General features: G+C 38.6%; 1 protein-coding gene across 4 annotated transcripts in view; it reads right to left on the reverse strand.

Moving 5' to 3' along the window:
• The window catches only part of GOLIM4 (golgi integral membrane protein 4), an 89,412-nt gene that overhangs the window by 20,792 nt on the left and 54,085 nt on the right, over positions 1-14,535 (reverse strand). For 3 of the 4 annotated variants that reach the window (XM_075202089.1, XM_075202087.1, XM_075202086.1), the window contains exons 4-7: positions 12,356-12,409; positions 9,935-10,085; positions 5,917-5,999; positions 1,072-1,155 (exon numbers count right to left, since the gene is read on the reverse strand). In XM_075202089.1, the coding sequence (XP_075058190.1) occupies positions 1,072-1,155; positions 5,917-5,999; positions 9,935-10,085; positions 12,356-12,409 (372 nt within the window). The remainder of the gene's footprint in view (positions 1-1,071; positions 1,156-5,916; positions 6,000-9,934; positions 10,086-12,355; positions 12,410-14,535) is intronic. The other variant, XM_075202088.1, reaches the window with a different exon arrangement.

Below are 14,535 nucleotides of genomic sequence, written 5' to 3' on the forward strand. Positions count from 1 at the left end.
TTATTTGCACATCCAAGTATGGCTGACTCCATTCAGCAGGTTTGGCATCAGTGAGAAGAGGAGAGTGCTGATCGGAGGTACTGTAACTGTTCCCTTAAACATCAGAATTGTAAAAGAATGAAAGATACACCAGACCGACAGATGAGCATTGTACGTTCAGGCAAAGCAGCAAAGGAACAACTGTCAAAGGGATTTCTTGGTTTAGGATTTATCGAAAATAAATTAAAGTCATGTAATCCTGCGGCCTGATGCAGGGAAGGTTAAATCTTTTTCAAATGTCGACAGACTGTAAGTTGACATAGAGTTAGGGCTGTTTCTCAGCATTCAAGAGCGGGCTGAGCAGTAGCTTCCAAAAAGAGACAAATTTCTCCAAAGCATCTATTCTGAAATGAGGAATATAAATCCAAACTGAGTGCCATAATCCCTTTAACATTTCCTTCCACTTGCTAGAAAGATGTGTTATGCAGAAGAACAAAAGACAAATGATTAGATCAAATTAGTATTGCATATTTGAGTAATACATTTTACACATTTATTAGCAATGTAACACAATAGAGCATTGTCTGGTAATGAGTATCTTTGGAGTTATATTTTTGTAATAATTAATAAGCCTAAATGTACAGACTAGTGGACATCCTTGAACCTTCTGAATTGTAGCTTATATTACAACAGGCTGATATTCACCTCCTCCACCCATGCAGTGTGGATGTCTTCTTCACTGTTGCTACTTGGATAGAGACAAATATAATGCGATCTTCTATAACAGTCAAACGAGTGTATACAATTAATCACACTCAAATTAAAACTCTGCTTCCGTTAGTTTACATACAGTGTTAACCCTCTCCCACAGTCACGTGCATTTAATACAGAGGGGTGAAGTAAAAGGAAAGAATCTTTTGCATTTCCCCATGCTTGTTTAGTGTTATCTATGCATAGATCCCCTGTTACTACAGCAGAGGACACTGCAGCCAGGATTCCAAAGGTTAGAGGAGGCCAATTCCACATGCAAGCTGAGCAGTGAGGCGACTGAACTGCCAGAAAGGGAAAAAATAATTGTCATTTTCTTCTGACCTGTGCAGCAGCCAGTGCACTCTTGTGGTTGTCCAAGCTCATTGCAACTTGTTCGTGTTGAGAAAGCAAGTTCATATGTTGCTGCTACATTGAAAGAAGAAGGCTTCCATGATGTATGTAGCTACATAATTATGAATGAGCATTGCAAGATAAGGGAAAGGCAACATTTTAGAAACTTGCAAAGCTTACCTGTCATGACTTTAGAGAACAAATAAACAATCTTGTAGTTATTTTTTCCCCGTTTCATGTGGAAAAGGGAATTACAAGATTAATTTATATTTTCAGTTAGCTTACCAGAAAAGATTAAATACTGCCACTCTTGTGAAAAATCCTATAGGCTTTAAAACAGGGCCACTCTTCAGCTATTAAATTCTAAACATAATATGCTCTGTCTCGACCTTGAGCTGGTGCACAACATTTATTAACCCTTAAAACCCACAGTAGAGATAAAAAAAATATTTTGTGCTTCAATTTACTTCTTAGAACTATTTGTTTTATGTTTTAGGGGTTTATATATTATAAATTTACATATATTAGAGGTTATATTACGGTTGCCACATTTTGCTAGGTCAAGACCGGACAAGTTTAAGAAAGCAAACGCCAAGCCCAGTTCTGCCCCAAAAACTGAGAAATCAGCTCAATTTGTAGAACAGGACAGATGGACTATAAAAAGCAGAAGTGTTGCATTATTCCAGCACTAAATGGTAAAAACTACTAATATACGCAGTGCTGTGGACGATCTTTTCAAGTATAATCCTGATTGTTAAGATTGTGTTAGGGAAAATAAAAAGCAATCCAGATATAAACCTGCTTGTTCTGGGCATGTCCAATGCTTCCTTTTGGATCAAAATTTGTAAGAGATGAAATGTATTTGCTCTAACTGCACAAGAAGATGTTGTGAAGTGATGATTAAGATATGAAAATAAAATGTCATCTTAGCAAATTAAAACGTCTCCACATAGCAAAAATATTGACCAGCTACAAAGTATCACCAATAAAAGTATCTTTGCAGCAAGGACACAAACTGTATACCTTTTAACATATGTGGATTCAGACCTGGAAAGCTGCCTGTGACTCCTCCATAGTTCTTAACACTAGCCCAGTTCATACTTGCCTACTTCTGAAAAGCAATTTCAGGGAAAATGTGCAAAGAACACTTATGAGAGGAGCATAGCGCTGAAGGGGGCTTCTCCTGCCCGGTCTAGCTCCACCCATGGGTATATCTTACGCAAATGGGTATAATACTCCCCTCTCCTCCTCAACTCCTCTCACCCCACCATCCTTCCTCTTGCTATCTCTTAGCCCCCTCCCCTCATCCCTTCACTCTCACACCTCGTCTTCTCCACTGATCATCCAATCAGCATCCAGCGCATACATCATTTGAGTGACGTTGCGGTGCCTCTTAGCAGTGCAGGAGGCATCTGGGAGAGTAGGCAACTATGATATAACAGTGAGTTCAGCTCTAGGTCTACACTGTATACAGGACAGTGACATTGAAGGGTCACTTAAGATTTTTATGTATAAAACAGCAGGTGGTAAGGACAAAATTATACCCCTGATAAGGTTCAGGAGGACGAAGCATGTAAGGGTTTTGTCCTCATTTATTTGATATCTGTTAGAGATCTTTCACTGGCAGCGTGGCTTCTGTGGAACATTATTACCTGCTGGTCCGGATCACCTCCCTGAAGTCAAAAACATTGCGGACACAGATAAGCCCTGTTTTAGTTTATTTTTGGAAGAGTTTATTGTTTGAAATATAACCTGTCAAAAGCTTTTACACATGGGCGGTTGTTTTCGACCTTTATTTTCTTCATAGTGAATGAAGTGATCTTAGGTGAGGAGTGAGGATTCTGTTAACAGCAACTTTCATCAAGCGTTTGACACAAACGCCATTTTTATTTGAAAAACGTACGCTGATTCCTTAGTTCTATATATATTTCCTTAATCACTACAACATGAGCGCCCTTTTTCCAATATATATATATATATATATATATATGCGCACACACACACACGGAAAGCAATATATATTGGGTTCACTTACATACAGGTCTGAGACATACGTGTCACAAAGTTGACGTAAGGAATGTAATTTAACGTACATGCTTTCAGTTGTCTCTTCCACAGCAACAAGAAGGCTGACAAGGAGGTAGAGAGAGAGGGAGGGAGAGAGAGAGAGGGAGAGAGAGAGATCCAACTATACATAAGGTCCTCTACCCCAGAAGACAGTAACCCGGTCTGATTATCTGACATATGGCGAAGAATACAAGTAATTGCACTTTAATTTCAGTCAAAAAGAGACTGTGTGAAAATCTAAAGGGACAGGCAAGCAATTTTTGGAAAATACTGCATATCTCAAAACGTTATGAATTCTGATATGGGATCTTGTCCACTGATTAAGGAAGCTACATTCTGCCCATCTCCTGCACCAGGAGGAAATATGGAGGATATAATCAAAAGCTCTGCTACAAGCCACTGCGGCTCAGTAGAAAGCTACCAGTGCAGTGCAGCAACTTGCTCCCTTCCTATCCAGGGAATCGCAAAAGAATATTTTGACCTAAGCCTGGTCGATGCTAAGGATTATGATAAGCCAATACTGAAATCCTGACTTGTTTGGGCGTCACAGTGTCGGTCCAGACACAAGGGGCTAGATTTACTAAGCTGCGGGTTTGAAAAAGTGGGGATGTTGCCTATAGCAACCAATCAGATTCTAGCTTTCATTTATTTAGTACCTTCTACAAAATGACAGCTAGAATCTGATTGGTTGCCATAGGCAACATCCCCACTTTCTCAAACCCGCAGCTTAGTAAATCTAGCCCAAAGTGTTTATCGATTTCCATGTATTTTGCATATGCTGTGAGATCCAGAAGGAAGATTCCGTATATCAACATGATGTCTACATGTTATGAGCTCTGATCAAACTTCTATCTGGTACACATATTACCACACAGAATCATCTTGCTTTATTTTAATAATAGTACACTATGAGGCGCCTTGTTGTTTCATTGTCCTAGTGATAGATAGATAGAGATTATATATATATATATATATATATATATATATATATATATATATATACACACACACACACACACACACACACATAAGTGCTGGGAAATAGATTGAATACAGATATGTATCTCAGAGGCTTCTGCCTTGTACGTTAAAACCCCAGGGAGATTGTCGTGTTTGGGAAAACTTGCTCACAGTGTGTTTTCAGCGTTAGGAAAAACTGGTGAGGATTCCTGGGGTTGTAAATGGATAGAGAAGTGTGGGCTCCATTCACATGGCCCATTTTGGGTTCTCCAGAGAGCTAGCAAGTTGCTGGCTAATCAGGGATTGCACCAGATGAGGTACAGTTAAAAGGCTGCTAGGCAGTTCATTGAGTCTCTCATTTCCTGGGGAGAAGGTCAGATGCTTCCTGAGAGACACTGCAATGTATGACCAGTAAGTGCTGTTGTTTTGTGTGGGTGAGTGAGACATAGGGCTAGATTTACTAAGCTGCGGGTTTAAAAAAGTGGGGATGTCGCCTATAGCAACCAGATTCTAGCTTTCATTTATTTAGTACTTTCTACATAATGACAGCTAGAATCTGATTGGATGCTATAGGTAACATCCCCACTTTTCAAATCCACAGCTTAGTAAATCTAGTCCATAAAGTCTTACACTAAGCTAAGATTTTGCTTTAAGCTTTAACTGAGGCTAGTTATACCATAACACAGGAATGGTGAGCTTTACCTGGATGAAGGGCAGCCATCTAACCCCAGGAGAGGGTAACCCCAATAAGATCCTATGTAGAATATACACACAGGCAGAATATGTGTAAAAAGTGATAAATCTCAGAGGATCTATTAACTTGTAAACTGTCAGCATTCTGTGTGCGCGTGTGTGTGTGCATGGTGGCAGGCAAAGCAGTCCCCAGGAGAGTTATTCTAAAAATAGAAAAATCTTTATTGAGATGTAAAAAATGGGCCTGTGGGTTTGACAGCAGTGTCATGTCCCAAAAGAGCAACTGTAAGTTGCATATGAACATATGCTGTGTGGAGATTTCTATTTAATACAAGATGCAATGAATAGTCAGCTGCAGTACAAGGAAACTGCCATTAACAAGACATTTCCTGGTAGTTAATAGATGTGGACTACATATCTGTTACATGTCATGGACATAGTCAATTCACTGGAATTAGGATCTCATACAGAATTTGCACAGTCAGCAGCCAAATGTTACTTTCATGGCAAATAAAAATAATTGCATTTGTGTCAAACTCATAACATTGCTCCCTATGCAATAAAAGTGACCCAGTATTCTAATTTAAATAGGAAACCGAACTTAACTGATAAAATCAGTTTATTTTTACAATTGTTTTTTATTCATTTGTTGTGGTCATACAAAAATAAAACCGTACATTCACAACCTGAAACAATAACCTATTAATAGAAGATCTACAATGTATGGAATATACTTTAGATAAACAAATAACTAGTTCTATCTAAATTAATTTTATAAGAACTATTACATTAATTGATATACACTTTCCATGCAGTGTTTTCCAACATATGAGCATTACTTTTAGTAAGTTGTCTTGCTAGTTTTTCATTATTATATCCGTTAGTGATAAAAAAAAAAATAGGTATCTTCTTTTGAAGACATCCTGAATAGTTGAAATCTACATACACATTAAGATACAGGACAAAAATAATGTTTTAGTTACTTTACACAAATAAAGCTTTAACCTTAGACATAAGGACTATGTTAAACAACTGTACTGTCCATTATAATTATTTATTTTGTTTGTTGCTAGTGACATATTCTGTTTGAAAATCATGAAGAGTCAGAATTCTTACCTTGACATCATGTAGCTGAGTGTGGACATCTTGGTGGGCTTTCCTCAGCTGTTTATTCTCTTCTCTCAGGTTGTAGATGCTTTCTGTCATATGCAATACAGACAGCATGAATACAGCTGATCTTTACATACAGCCCCCTGGATTGCTCTCACTGGCTCTGCCATCATCTATACGGCCATACTACAAGGGGTCTCTTGGTCAATCATTGGTAGACCACATTTGTTAGTCAGGCTGGTTGTTTTGGGATCACCCAGAGTGGTGCCTGGTCAAAACCTACCACCAAAGTGGGTGACTAATTTGGAGCTTGGACCGTAAGGTCCTAGTTAAGGGATAGATGTAGGCAACTAGTAGTTCAATAGAAACTAGACTCAAGACATTAGGCAGGATCTTGCTGGACATATATACGGGTTCATTTAGAGTTGGCATCAAGGCCCATCTTTGGACCTTGATTCTAGCGAGGCGGTACAGAGGAGGGGGTGCGTCAGCATAGGTGAAGCACAGAAAAGGTGTGTTTATGAACTTGCACTCTACCTAGAGGTAGAGACAGACGCAGATAAACCTGTCAGGAGGTATATCTGTTGCAGGTGCTCTACTCCAGCAGCGAAATGTTTTAAATAAACAAAAAAATTGTGCTCCCCCAGAGTGCTCCCAGCACCAGCGCACAGAGCCTAGGCTGGTATCGGCAATTGTCCTGCGCTGAACAGGCTATGGCTGGTTGACATTATGACAGGGGGACTCCACACTGCAGGTTTCCTTGTTCTAATGTCACCAGCCTAGACTGTCATAGCCTAGTGCAAGTAGGGGCATTTGCAGGGAACCAAAGTGCTGTTTGTTCTCGTGCTGCTTTGAAAAGCATGCACACTCCTTTACGGGTTTATTGTGAATTGCACATGCTTCTGGCGTACATACAGGCAACTCTCAATGAGCCCCATAATTACACAATTGGGGAGCAATAGGTTGGCTGCATCTGCTTTATAAGGTACTAAATTATAGAATGTTAGGTCTGTACAGAAATAATAAAAATGCAGCATTTAAACTCTTTAATTACAGAAATCATGCAAATCTTTCCATTTTACAAAGATCGTTGAACACTCTCTTACGTAAAATATCACTGCATTTTTGTAGACCGCAATAAAAAAAAACCTGACACTTCTCACTTTAGTAACAACTGTTAAATTGGTTAAGAAGCAAATTATTATGATCAGTACAAAAGGTAAATGTGGTTTCAGTGAAACATCACAATAAATGGGTATACCTGACAAGTGAAATGGCTGGTGCACAATTGCTTATCTAAACGTCAAACGTAAAAGACGCTGTAGAGAATCTCAAGTGTACACATGTACTTATTGATTTAGAATACAATTAATTTGCTGTAATCTGTCACAATGATGTGACAGATTATAGCTCATGTTATACAAGTCAGTGTGTGTGGCGATGCAGTGACATATATTGACATTTTTGACCACGTAATAATAGAAGCCAAAAGAGAAAACCTAAAAGTCTGAAAATCATAGCCATAACTACCAGTGGCATATAGTACAACTCACTATAATTATATAATAAAAGTCTTCAAAAGCTGCAATACATTTTTGTTAAAGCTTAACCTTCCCAAACAGAATATTTGCATGTATGTATAGTTTATTTATGCAGTGCTTGCAAAGACAATGAAAAATAAGGGTATTTATTCAACAGTAACAAAAAGAAATTTGAGTCGCCTGTCCTAAAGAGCTTACACTCGAAAGGGAAAACATACTGACAACCGAAAGAACTATGAGTGCAATATTTCTTACCTAGGGAGGATGTCGGATACATTTAACAACTGAGAAAATTCTATGTGGGTTTAACAAAGTACATGTGTAGTTGTCCCAAGAGCTTGCACTTCAAGCAATGCACTTTTATGAATCACAGACTTGGTTCTGGTAAAATTAAATGGGTTTTTCACTTCATATCTGAATGTTGACATACTTGCTACAAGAGTAATCAGCAGTCGGCATTCATTAAGAGCTGTAGCGTCTGATCTCTTCTGCTCAGGAGAGACCCGAACAGCGGCAAGGGCGATCAGCAGAAGTGTCAGCAGCATGTCAGTACAACAAATGGTTGGGGTCCCAGGGGAGAGAGCCCATCAAATTACATTTATAGGGAAGTGTAAATTTTTGCTAACATTTAAATATAAAGTGGAAAGCCCTTTTAAAGTCTTTAGTTGAAAGCAAATTGTCAATTGCCAATTCATATTTTTGCATTACAATAGTTAATGACCTAAATTAATGGAAAGATGTAAACTCTGGAACAGATAGAACTTGAAAAAGCCAAATATAGTGTGTATTGTTCTAGTCAATACGTCTTTAAATAAATGCCAAAAACTCAAACTCGTCTATTATAGGTGAAACTGGGGCTTCAATATAAACAAATATTGTTCCTCTGTGCTTCAACACTTTCTTTTCCTGAGGAAGCGTGGAGGTTCCACGTGGAATGGGCAGAGAAGCTTGGTCTATCCGTCCGTGGTGAGATTAAAGAATCACCACCACAGATATCAATTGGGGCCCCTAGTCCACACAGCCAGAAGCCCAGATTTAATTACACAACGATCAGTTTAATTGGTTTCCAAATAAAATCATTCTTGATGTAACTTTCCTGACTTTGGAGGACTTTTCCATCCACACAGAGTTCTATAAAATATTCACCTTAACCTGCATAGGAAAGTAGAATATTTATTTCTTTAGGGGCTGCATCTAACCAATTTTCTAGGCGAGTACAATTATTTTACTCTATCACAGCACGTGACACAGTGGTTAGCATTGTTAGCTCATGAGGTCATTTCCAACCAGGGACCTATCTAAGTGGAGTTTGTATGTTCGTGTTTGCGCGGGTTTCCAGCAGTACTGGTCGGTTAAATGGCTTATGACAAAAAAGGTCAGCGTGTGTGTGTATATGTTGTAGGGATTTAGACTGTAAGCTTACATGGGGCAGGTACTGATGTGAATGACTACATACTCTATGTACAGCTCTGCATATACTGTGATTGGCACCATGTAAATAAGCAATAATAATAATAATAATAATAAATATTATGACACAGACATTTCCTGCACTTCCATCTGTGGATGAACAATCAACCCCAGAGAACACACACAATCTGTTTGAAGCAGGACTAAACCTTCCTTCTTCCAAGCTCGCTCACCCTTCTCTTCACCTTGCATTCTTCTCTGTCCTCCTTTTCTTGGCTTTTCCTTTCCCACTTCTTGCTTAGCCCATTTTGGAACTAGCCACTCCACCCCTCTCTACTCTTCTTCTCTTTCCTGCCTCTATGTTGTCTTCAAATCTTGGCCACTTAATGCAACTAATTTTTCATACCCTGCATGGGGGCGTTGTGTTGGTAAGCTGGTCGCCGTTATTGTTTACTACTCATTACTGTATATGAATACTCTTAATGCCGGTTGTATTTTTCCATGACCTTACAATCATAAAATAACAGAGTATCAGCTCATGAGCACAAGCCCGTCTTTAGGGAAGTGTTGATGCACAGATGAACAACGGTCTAATTTTTTTGTATTAAAAAATTATGTTTTGGGTGTAAAGTTTTTATGAAATGCTCAACACTGTGAGCAAAACTGTATCAGTTTCTGGAAATCACTGCTGCCCCTGTTTTGGGGGGTTCTTCCCCAACTCCCTTTAGTTGATTTAGTGATGACTTTTACAAAGCAAACTGATAAATCTTAAGCAAGTTAGTTGGCAAAATTAGATTGGATACGTAAAACGGTTTCTCTTTAATAAAGCATGATGTGTTATGTTAATACACTTGGGGGTAAATGTATCAAGCTGAGAGTTTTCCGGCGGGTTTCAGAAACCAATCAGATTTTAGCTATCATTTATTTAGTACATTCTACAAAATAATAGCTAGAATCTGATTGGTTGCTATAGGCAACATCTCCACTTTTCAAACCCGCCGGAAAACTCTCAGCTTGATACATTTGCCCCTTGGTGTAATAAAATAAAGAAGATTTACTGCATGCTCACTCACCTTTGAGCTTTGACATTTCCTGCTCCTTTTCTTGCTGCAGCCCGAGATATTTCTCTTTGTGATCACTAAAGGTTTTTGTTAGGTCCTCTCCCAGTTTCTGGTGTTCTACCTGCAGCTCACTGTGTTTCTTCCTTAATTCTTCATGTTGACTCTTTAAAAATAGAAATCAATACATATAAAAACCATATTTGAATTTACAAGGCAGATGTAGTCGTAAATGACTATAAGAAAATAGCACAACCAGGGGGTTTATGAATGTAGTAGGAAAGGTATTTTAGATTTTTAATTTTGAGACTAAACAGAAATTTTGGGAGGGATAGATATTCACACATTGAACAACACTGCAAAAAGTGGTGAAATAGAGAGAGAGAAAAAGACAGGCAGTTCTGTGATTTTACCGCAGGCAGACTAGTCATTGATGTAGCATGTGGCAGACAGGGCTCAGATCATATTTTTACACACTTTGGCAAACACATCTATTGTCCCAGATATATTATATATCTAAGGAACAAGCTTGGGAAGTGCTTTCTGGATTTTGTGTCCTGTGTTCTGCTTTACAATTGACAGCTCCACTTCAATGCTTTTGTTTAAAAAAAACCTTTCTGCATAAACTCTTTTATTACTGCAACTTGCTGCCGTATATGGTTTCCAGGGACAAGCAGGTGGGTGGATTAGCTTAGCTGTGCAAGTTCTGAAATGAAATACAAGCAACTCTGACCTACAAAAACAGGCTTAAATGCCCTAGTTTTTGTGCTGGGGCTGGAAAATATGCACGGCTAAAGTGATTTTAGGACTCCTGTTACCCAGGAAGACTGGGAGACATCATCAGTGATAGACTTGCATTGATGTGCCACTCTCAGTGCAGAGGACCCACAAGTCAAAGAGACAGAGTGAAAAGCCAGTGGTCCAACTGGGCAGCAGTCCAAAGTGCCAGAGTGTATGTGCCATCAACATAACTGATCTGCATCCGGTTACATAACAAAGCTGCCCCCCACAGTGGACATTACTGTCAAGATCCTGCATTGCTGTGTGACTCACACAGTAATACAGACATGCTGGATTTTTTGGGTAGCTCTGCTGAGGCAGGGTTCTATAAGGCGCAGACAAAATCCTTTTACATTTTAGTAAGGGGCAACTGTGTTTGGCAGAGGTGAGCAGAGACTGGGGCAACATATTCACTTATGAGCTTGTGCGATTTCACTTTTAATGACAGGTTTGGATTATTCCACAAACTGAATAAATCAGAGGATGAGCTGAATATTAGCTGATGTTAGTTTGCCCATATGCTGCTGTTCCCTTAGTTAGTATAACTTGTAATGAGCGCATATAATGATTGTTTGGCGAGTGTTTTTCTCTAAAATACTGCTGTTGGTGCTTTAAAATTATTATTATTTTTGTAGATTTGTAAGGCGCCACAGTGCTCCGCAGCGCCATACAATAGGGAAAACAGCACATACATAAAACTGGGACATACAAGTAAACAAAATAAACACAGACATGAAAACAAAGGGTATGGAGGACCCTGCTCATTAGAGAGCTTACATTCTAAGTGGAGGAGGGCACAGCTGAAACAACAGGAGCGAGTGTGGCTCAGAGTGGAGATTGGGACAGTTGTGAGGGTGCATTAGCGTGAATAGTGTTATCGGGGATAAGGTCACCTCTAAAAAGATGATGGGTTTTCAAAAAGCGTCTAAAGATTTGAAGGCTGTGGGAAAGTCTGATTAAGTCTGAGTTGAAAGTCTGATTCAACCAAGTATTTCAATTTGATAAATCAGATATTATACTTTAAAGTACCTGTGTGACACCACCATGAAGTTACACCCTGCTAATGACATCTTTTGTTACAGGTTAATGTTTCATGTGATTGTTTGCTCGGATATAGTAACAAGTACAAGTGTGCACGGGTTGGGTTCGTTTTTCCGACAATGGTGTGAGCGACAACCACTACATAGACAAAGAAATTCCGATGACAAGAAGCGCGACAATGATGAAATGAAGTCTTACGAGAAAACCCCCTAAGCACCTTTCCGATGAGTCCCCAAAGCAGACTGCTATCAATTCCGAAGATGCAGCATGCCGGGACTACAGCTGGACGTCATCAAACAGAGCGACATGGATATTTCTAAGTTTAAAGCGGCGATGGCAGGACCCGGACAATCTACTGTTTAATGCAAAGGGTTAGATTAAATAGTAGAGTGGCCGTGTCCTGCCATCGCCGCTTTAAATGTAGAAATATCCAGGTCGCTCTGTTTGATGACGTCCAACCGAAATCCCGTCATTGTTGCGCTTCTTGTCATCGGAATTTCTTTGCCTATGTACTGACTGTCGCTCACACCATTGTCGGACAAACGAATCCCACCGGTGTGCACACTAATGTAGACTGATGCTACAACAGAGGTTGACAAATAAACAGGTACTTACCTTTAACATTTGGTGCTGTATGCTGAGTGCATTATATCTGGTATTTGAATCTTGCTGTGCAATAAAGATAAAATATGTTAAACTTACTAAAGTCCTCATTTACATTATGTCAGCAGAAGAAAAATATATCAACTGTAGAAAATGCAGTGTAAAAGATAGTCTATGTATTTTAGCTACGCAAGCATGACAATACGAAATGTAAAGAATGTAATAATCTTTGCGGTGCACAAGATAAAGGATAGAAGAGATAGTGGTCTGCAACATACTCTATCCATTTATCACACAGTTATTTCAAAGACACGTATCATTAGTGATATGGAAATGACAGTTGTACAATTGCTATTCTAGATTCTTGGATACAAATCTGCTACTTATTCTCTCATAATTTTGTCATTACCTGTCCTTTTTTTTCCTGGTAGAACTGCTTGATCCAACAAAAAAAAAAAAAAAAGAAGAAAAAAAATGAGGGAGAGAGAAGACAAGAGAATAAGAGAGAAAAACAAAAAGAGAAGGAGAGAGAAAAGCAGAGAGGAAAAGAGAGGGAGATAGGGATGGAGAAAATAAGAGGGAGAGAAAGGCCGATTGAGTTTCCAAGCAGCTAGATTTAGATCGACACTTCTAAAGTACCTCTCTCTCTTGGGGATTCACACGGTGTTAATGCAATGTTTTTTCCACTCTGTCTGGTTTAGAAAATGGGATCTACTTAATATAAAAGTTTATTTTCAGAGGTATTTTAAATTCCATACAGTTGTGATGCGAATATGCCTTTATACTTTTGGTCTTTTTTGGGGTGTTCTGCATTAGTGTCAGGATATATACTCAGTTTCCAGGTTTATAATACTTTATAATAATACTCTGTATTTGATTAAGATTGTGGATCACAAGTACTAGTCTTTTATGCCATGGAAAATTAATATTGGAGTCAAGCACTAAGTTTCTTCTTCAGATAAAGTCATTCTTTTCTGTTTGCATTACACATAAAGTAATATATACTAGCCTTTGTATGTTACCACAACAATGTATCCAAACTGAAGTGAAATATAAAAAATATTATACAACAGTGCAGATAAAATTGTATCACTATTTGCAGTCCTACTTCAGTAAATTAGAGCTTTATGGGGCATATTCAATTGTTAGTTTTCCGCGCCGCGGAAAAACTAGTACAGTTAATACGGTAATATGTAGCTGGATTTCAGCTCGAGGCTCAGGGAGCTGCGAGCTGAAATCCAGCGAGTAAATTAACGTATTAACTGTTTTTCCGCGCACTATTACCGTAATAACGGTAATCGTGCGCGGACCGCGAGATTTTCTGCGTTTCCGCCGAGAATTGAATATGCACCCAAGGATGTTGCTAGATAAATGTAACATTTTTGTCATATAAAATATAATTTGGTTTCTCATATATTTGTTATAAAGTTGATCTTTTTTTCCATTGCTTATTTGAGTATCATCAACAGAAAATTCTGAGGGATTATTTTCCTTTTAAAAAATATTGGGTTACATTCCTTCAGAAAGTGTTAAAAATGATGAATCTAATTAAGTCACCAATCTTTGTAACTTAACGTAAAATGAAAAGTTACTTGTTATGAAATTCCACACTATATAAGTCTTGGTAACAGAGAAATGAGCAATGAAGGAGATATGTATGGTCCTGTTTATATTGGAGGGTGCCCATGGTTTACCTTCAAGTAACACGTGGCTCTTTTTGGCTATGGTGCACAAGGTGTTGCACACATAGGGGCATATTCAATTGTCGGCAGAAACGCCAAAAATCTTGCGGCGTGCGCACTATTACCGTTATTACGTATAGTGCGTGTAAAAACAGTTATTATGGTAGTTTTCTCGCTGGATTTCAGCTCGCAGCTCCCTTACGGTAGTAGTTTTAACACCGCAGAAAATGGCGACAATTGAATATGCCCCAGAATGTGTTACCCTGTATCACTTGTATGGTTTATGCATATTTATGTACTTCATATCTGTCTATCTTTGATTTCACTTTCAAACCTCTGCCTACATCTCATGGACTCTGCACTTGACGCTCCTACAACGTTTCTTATTCGGCTTAACCATGCAATTTAAAATGAGTGAGTAAGTCAATGAACACTGCCATCATAGTTATTTGTATTTTTAAAACAAAACATGAGCAAAACTTGCCTAGATGCAGATAAAAAAAAAAAAAC

This window comes from Mixophyes fleayi, chromosome 3 (assembly GCF_038048845.1).
Source record: "Mixophyes fleayi isolate aMixFle1 chromosome 3, aMixFle1.hap1, whole genome shotgun sequence".
NCBI classification, from domain to species: Eukaryota; Metazoa; Chordata; class Amphibia; order Anura; family Limnodynastidae; genus Mixophyes; species Mixophyes fleayi.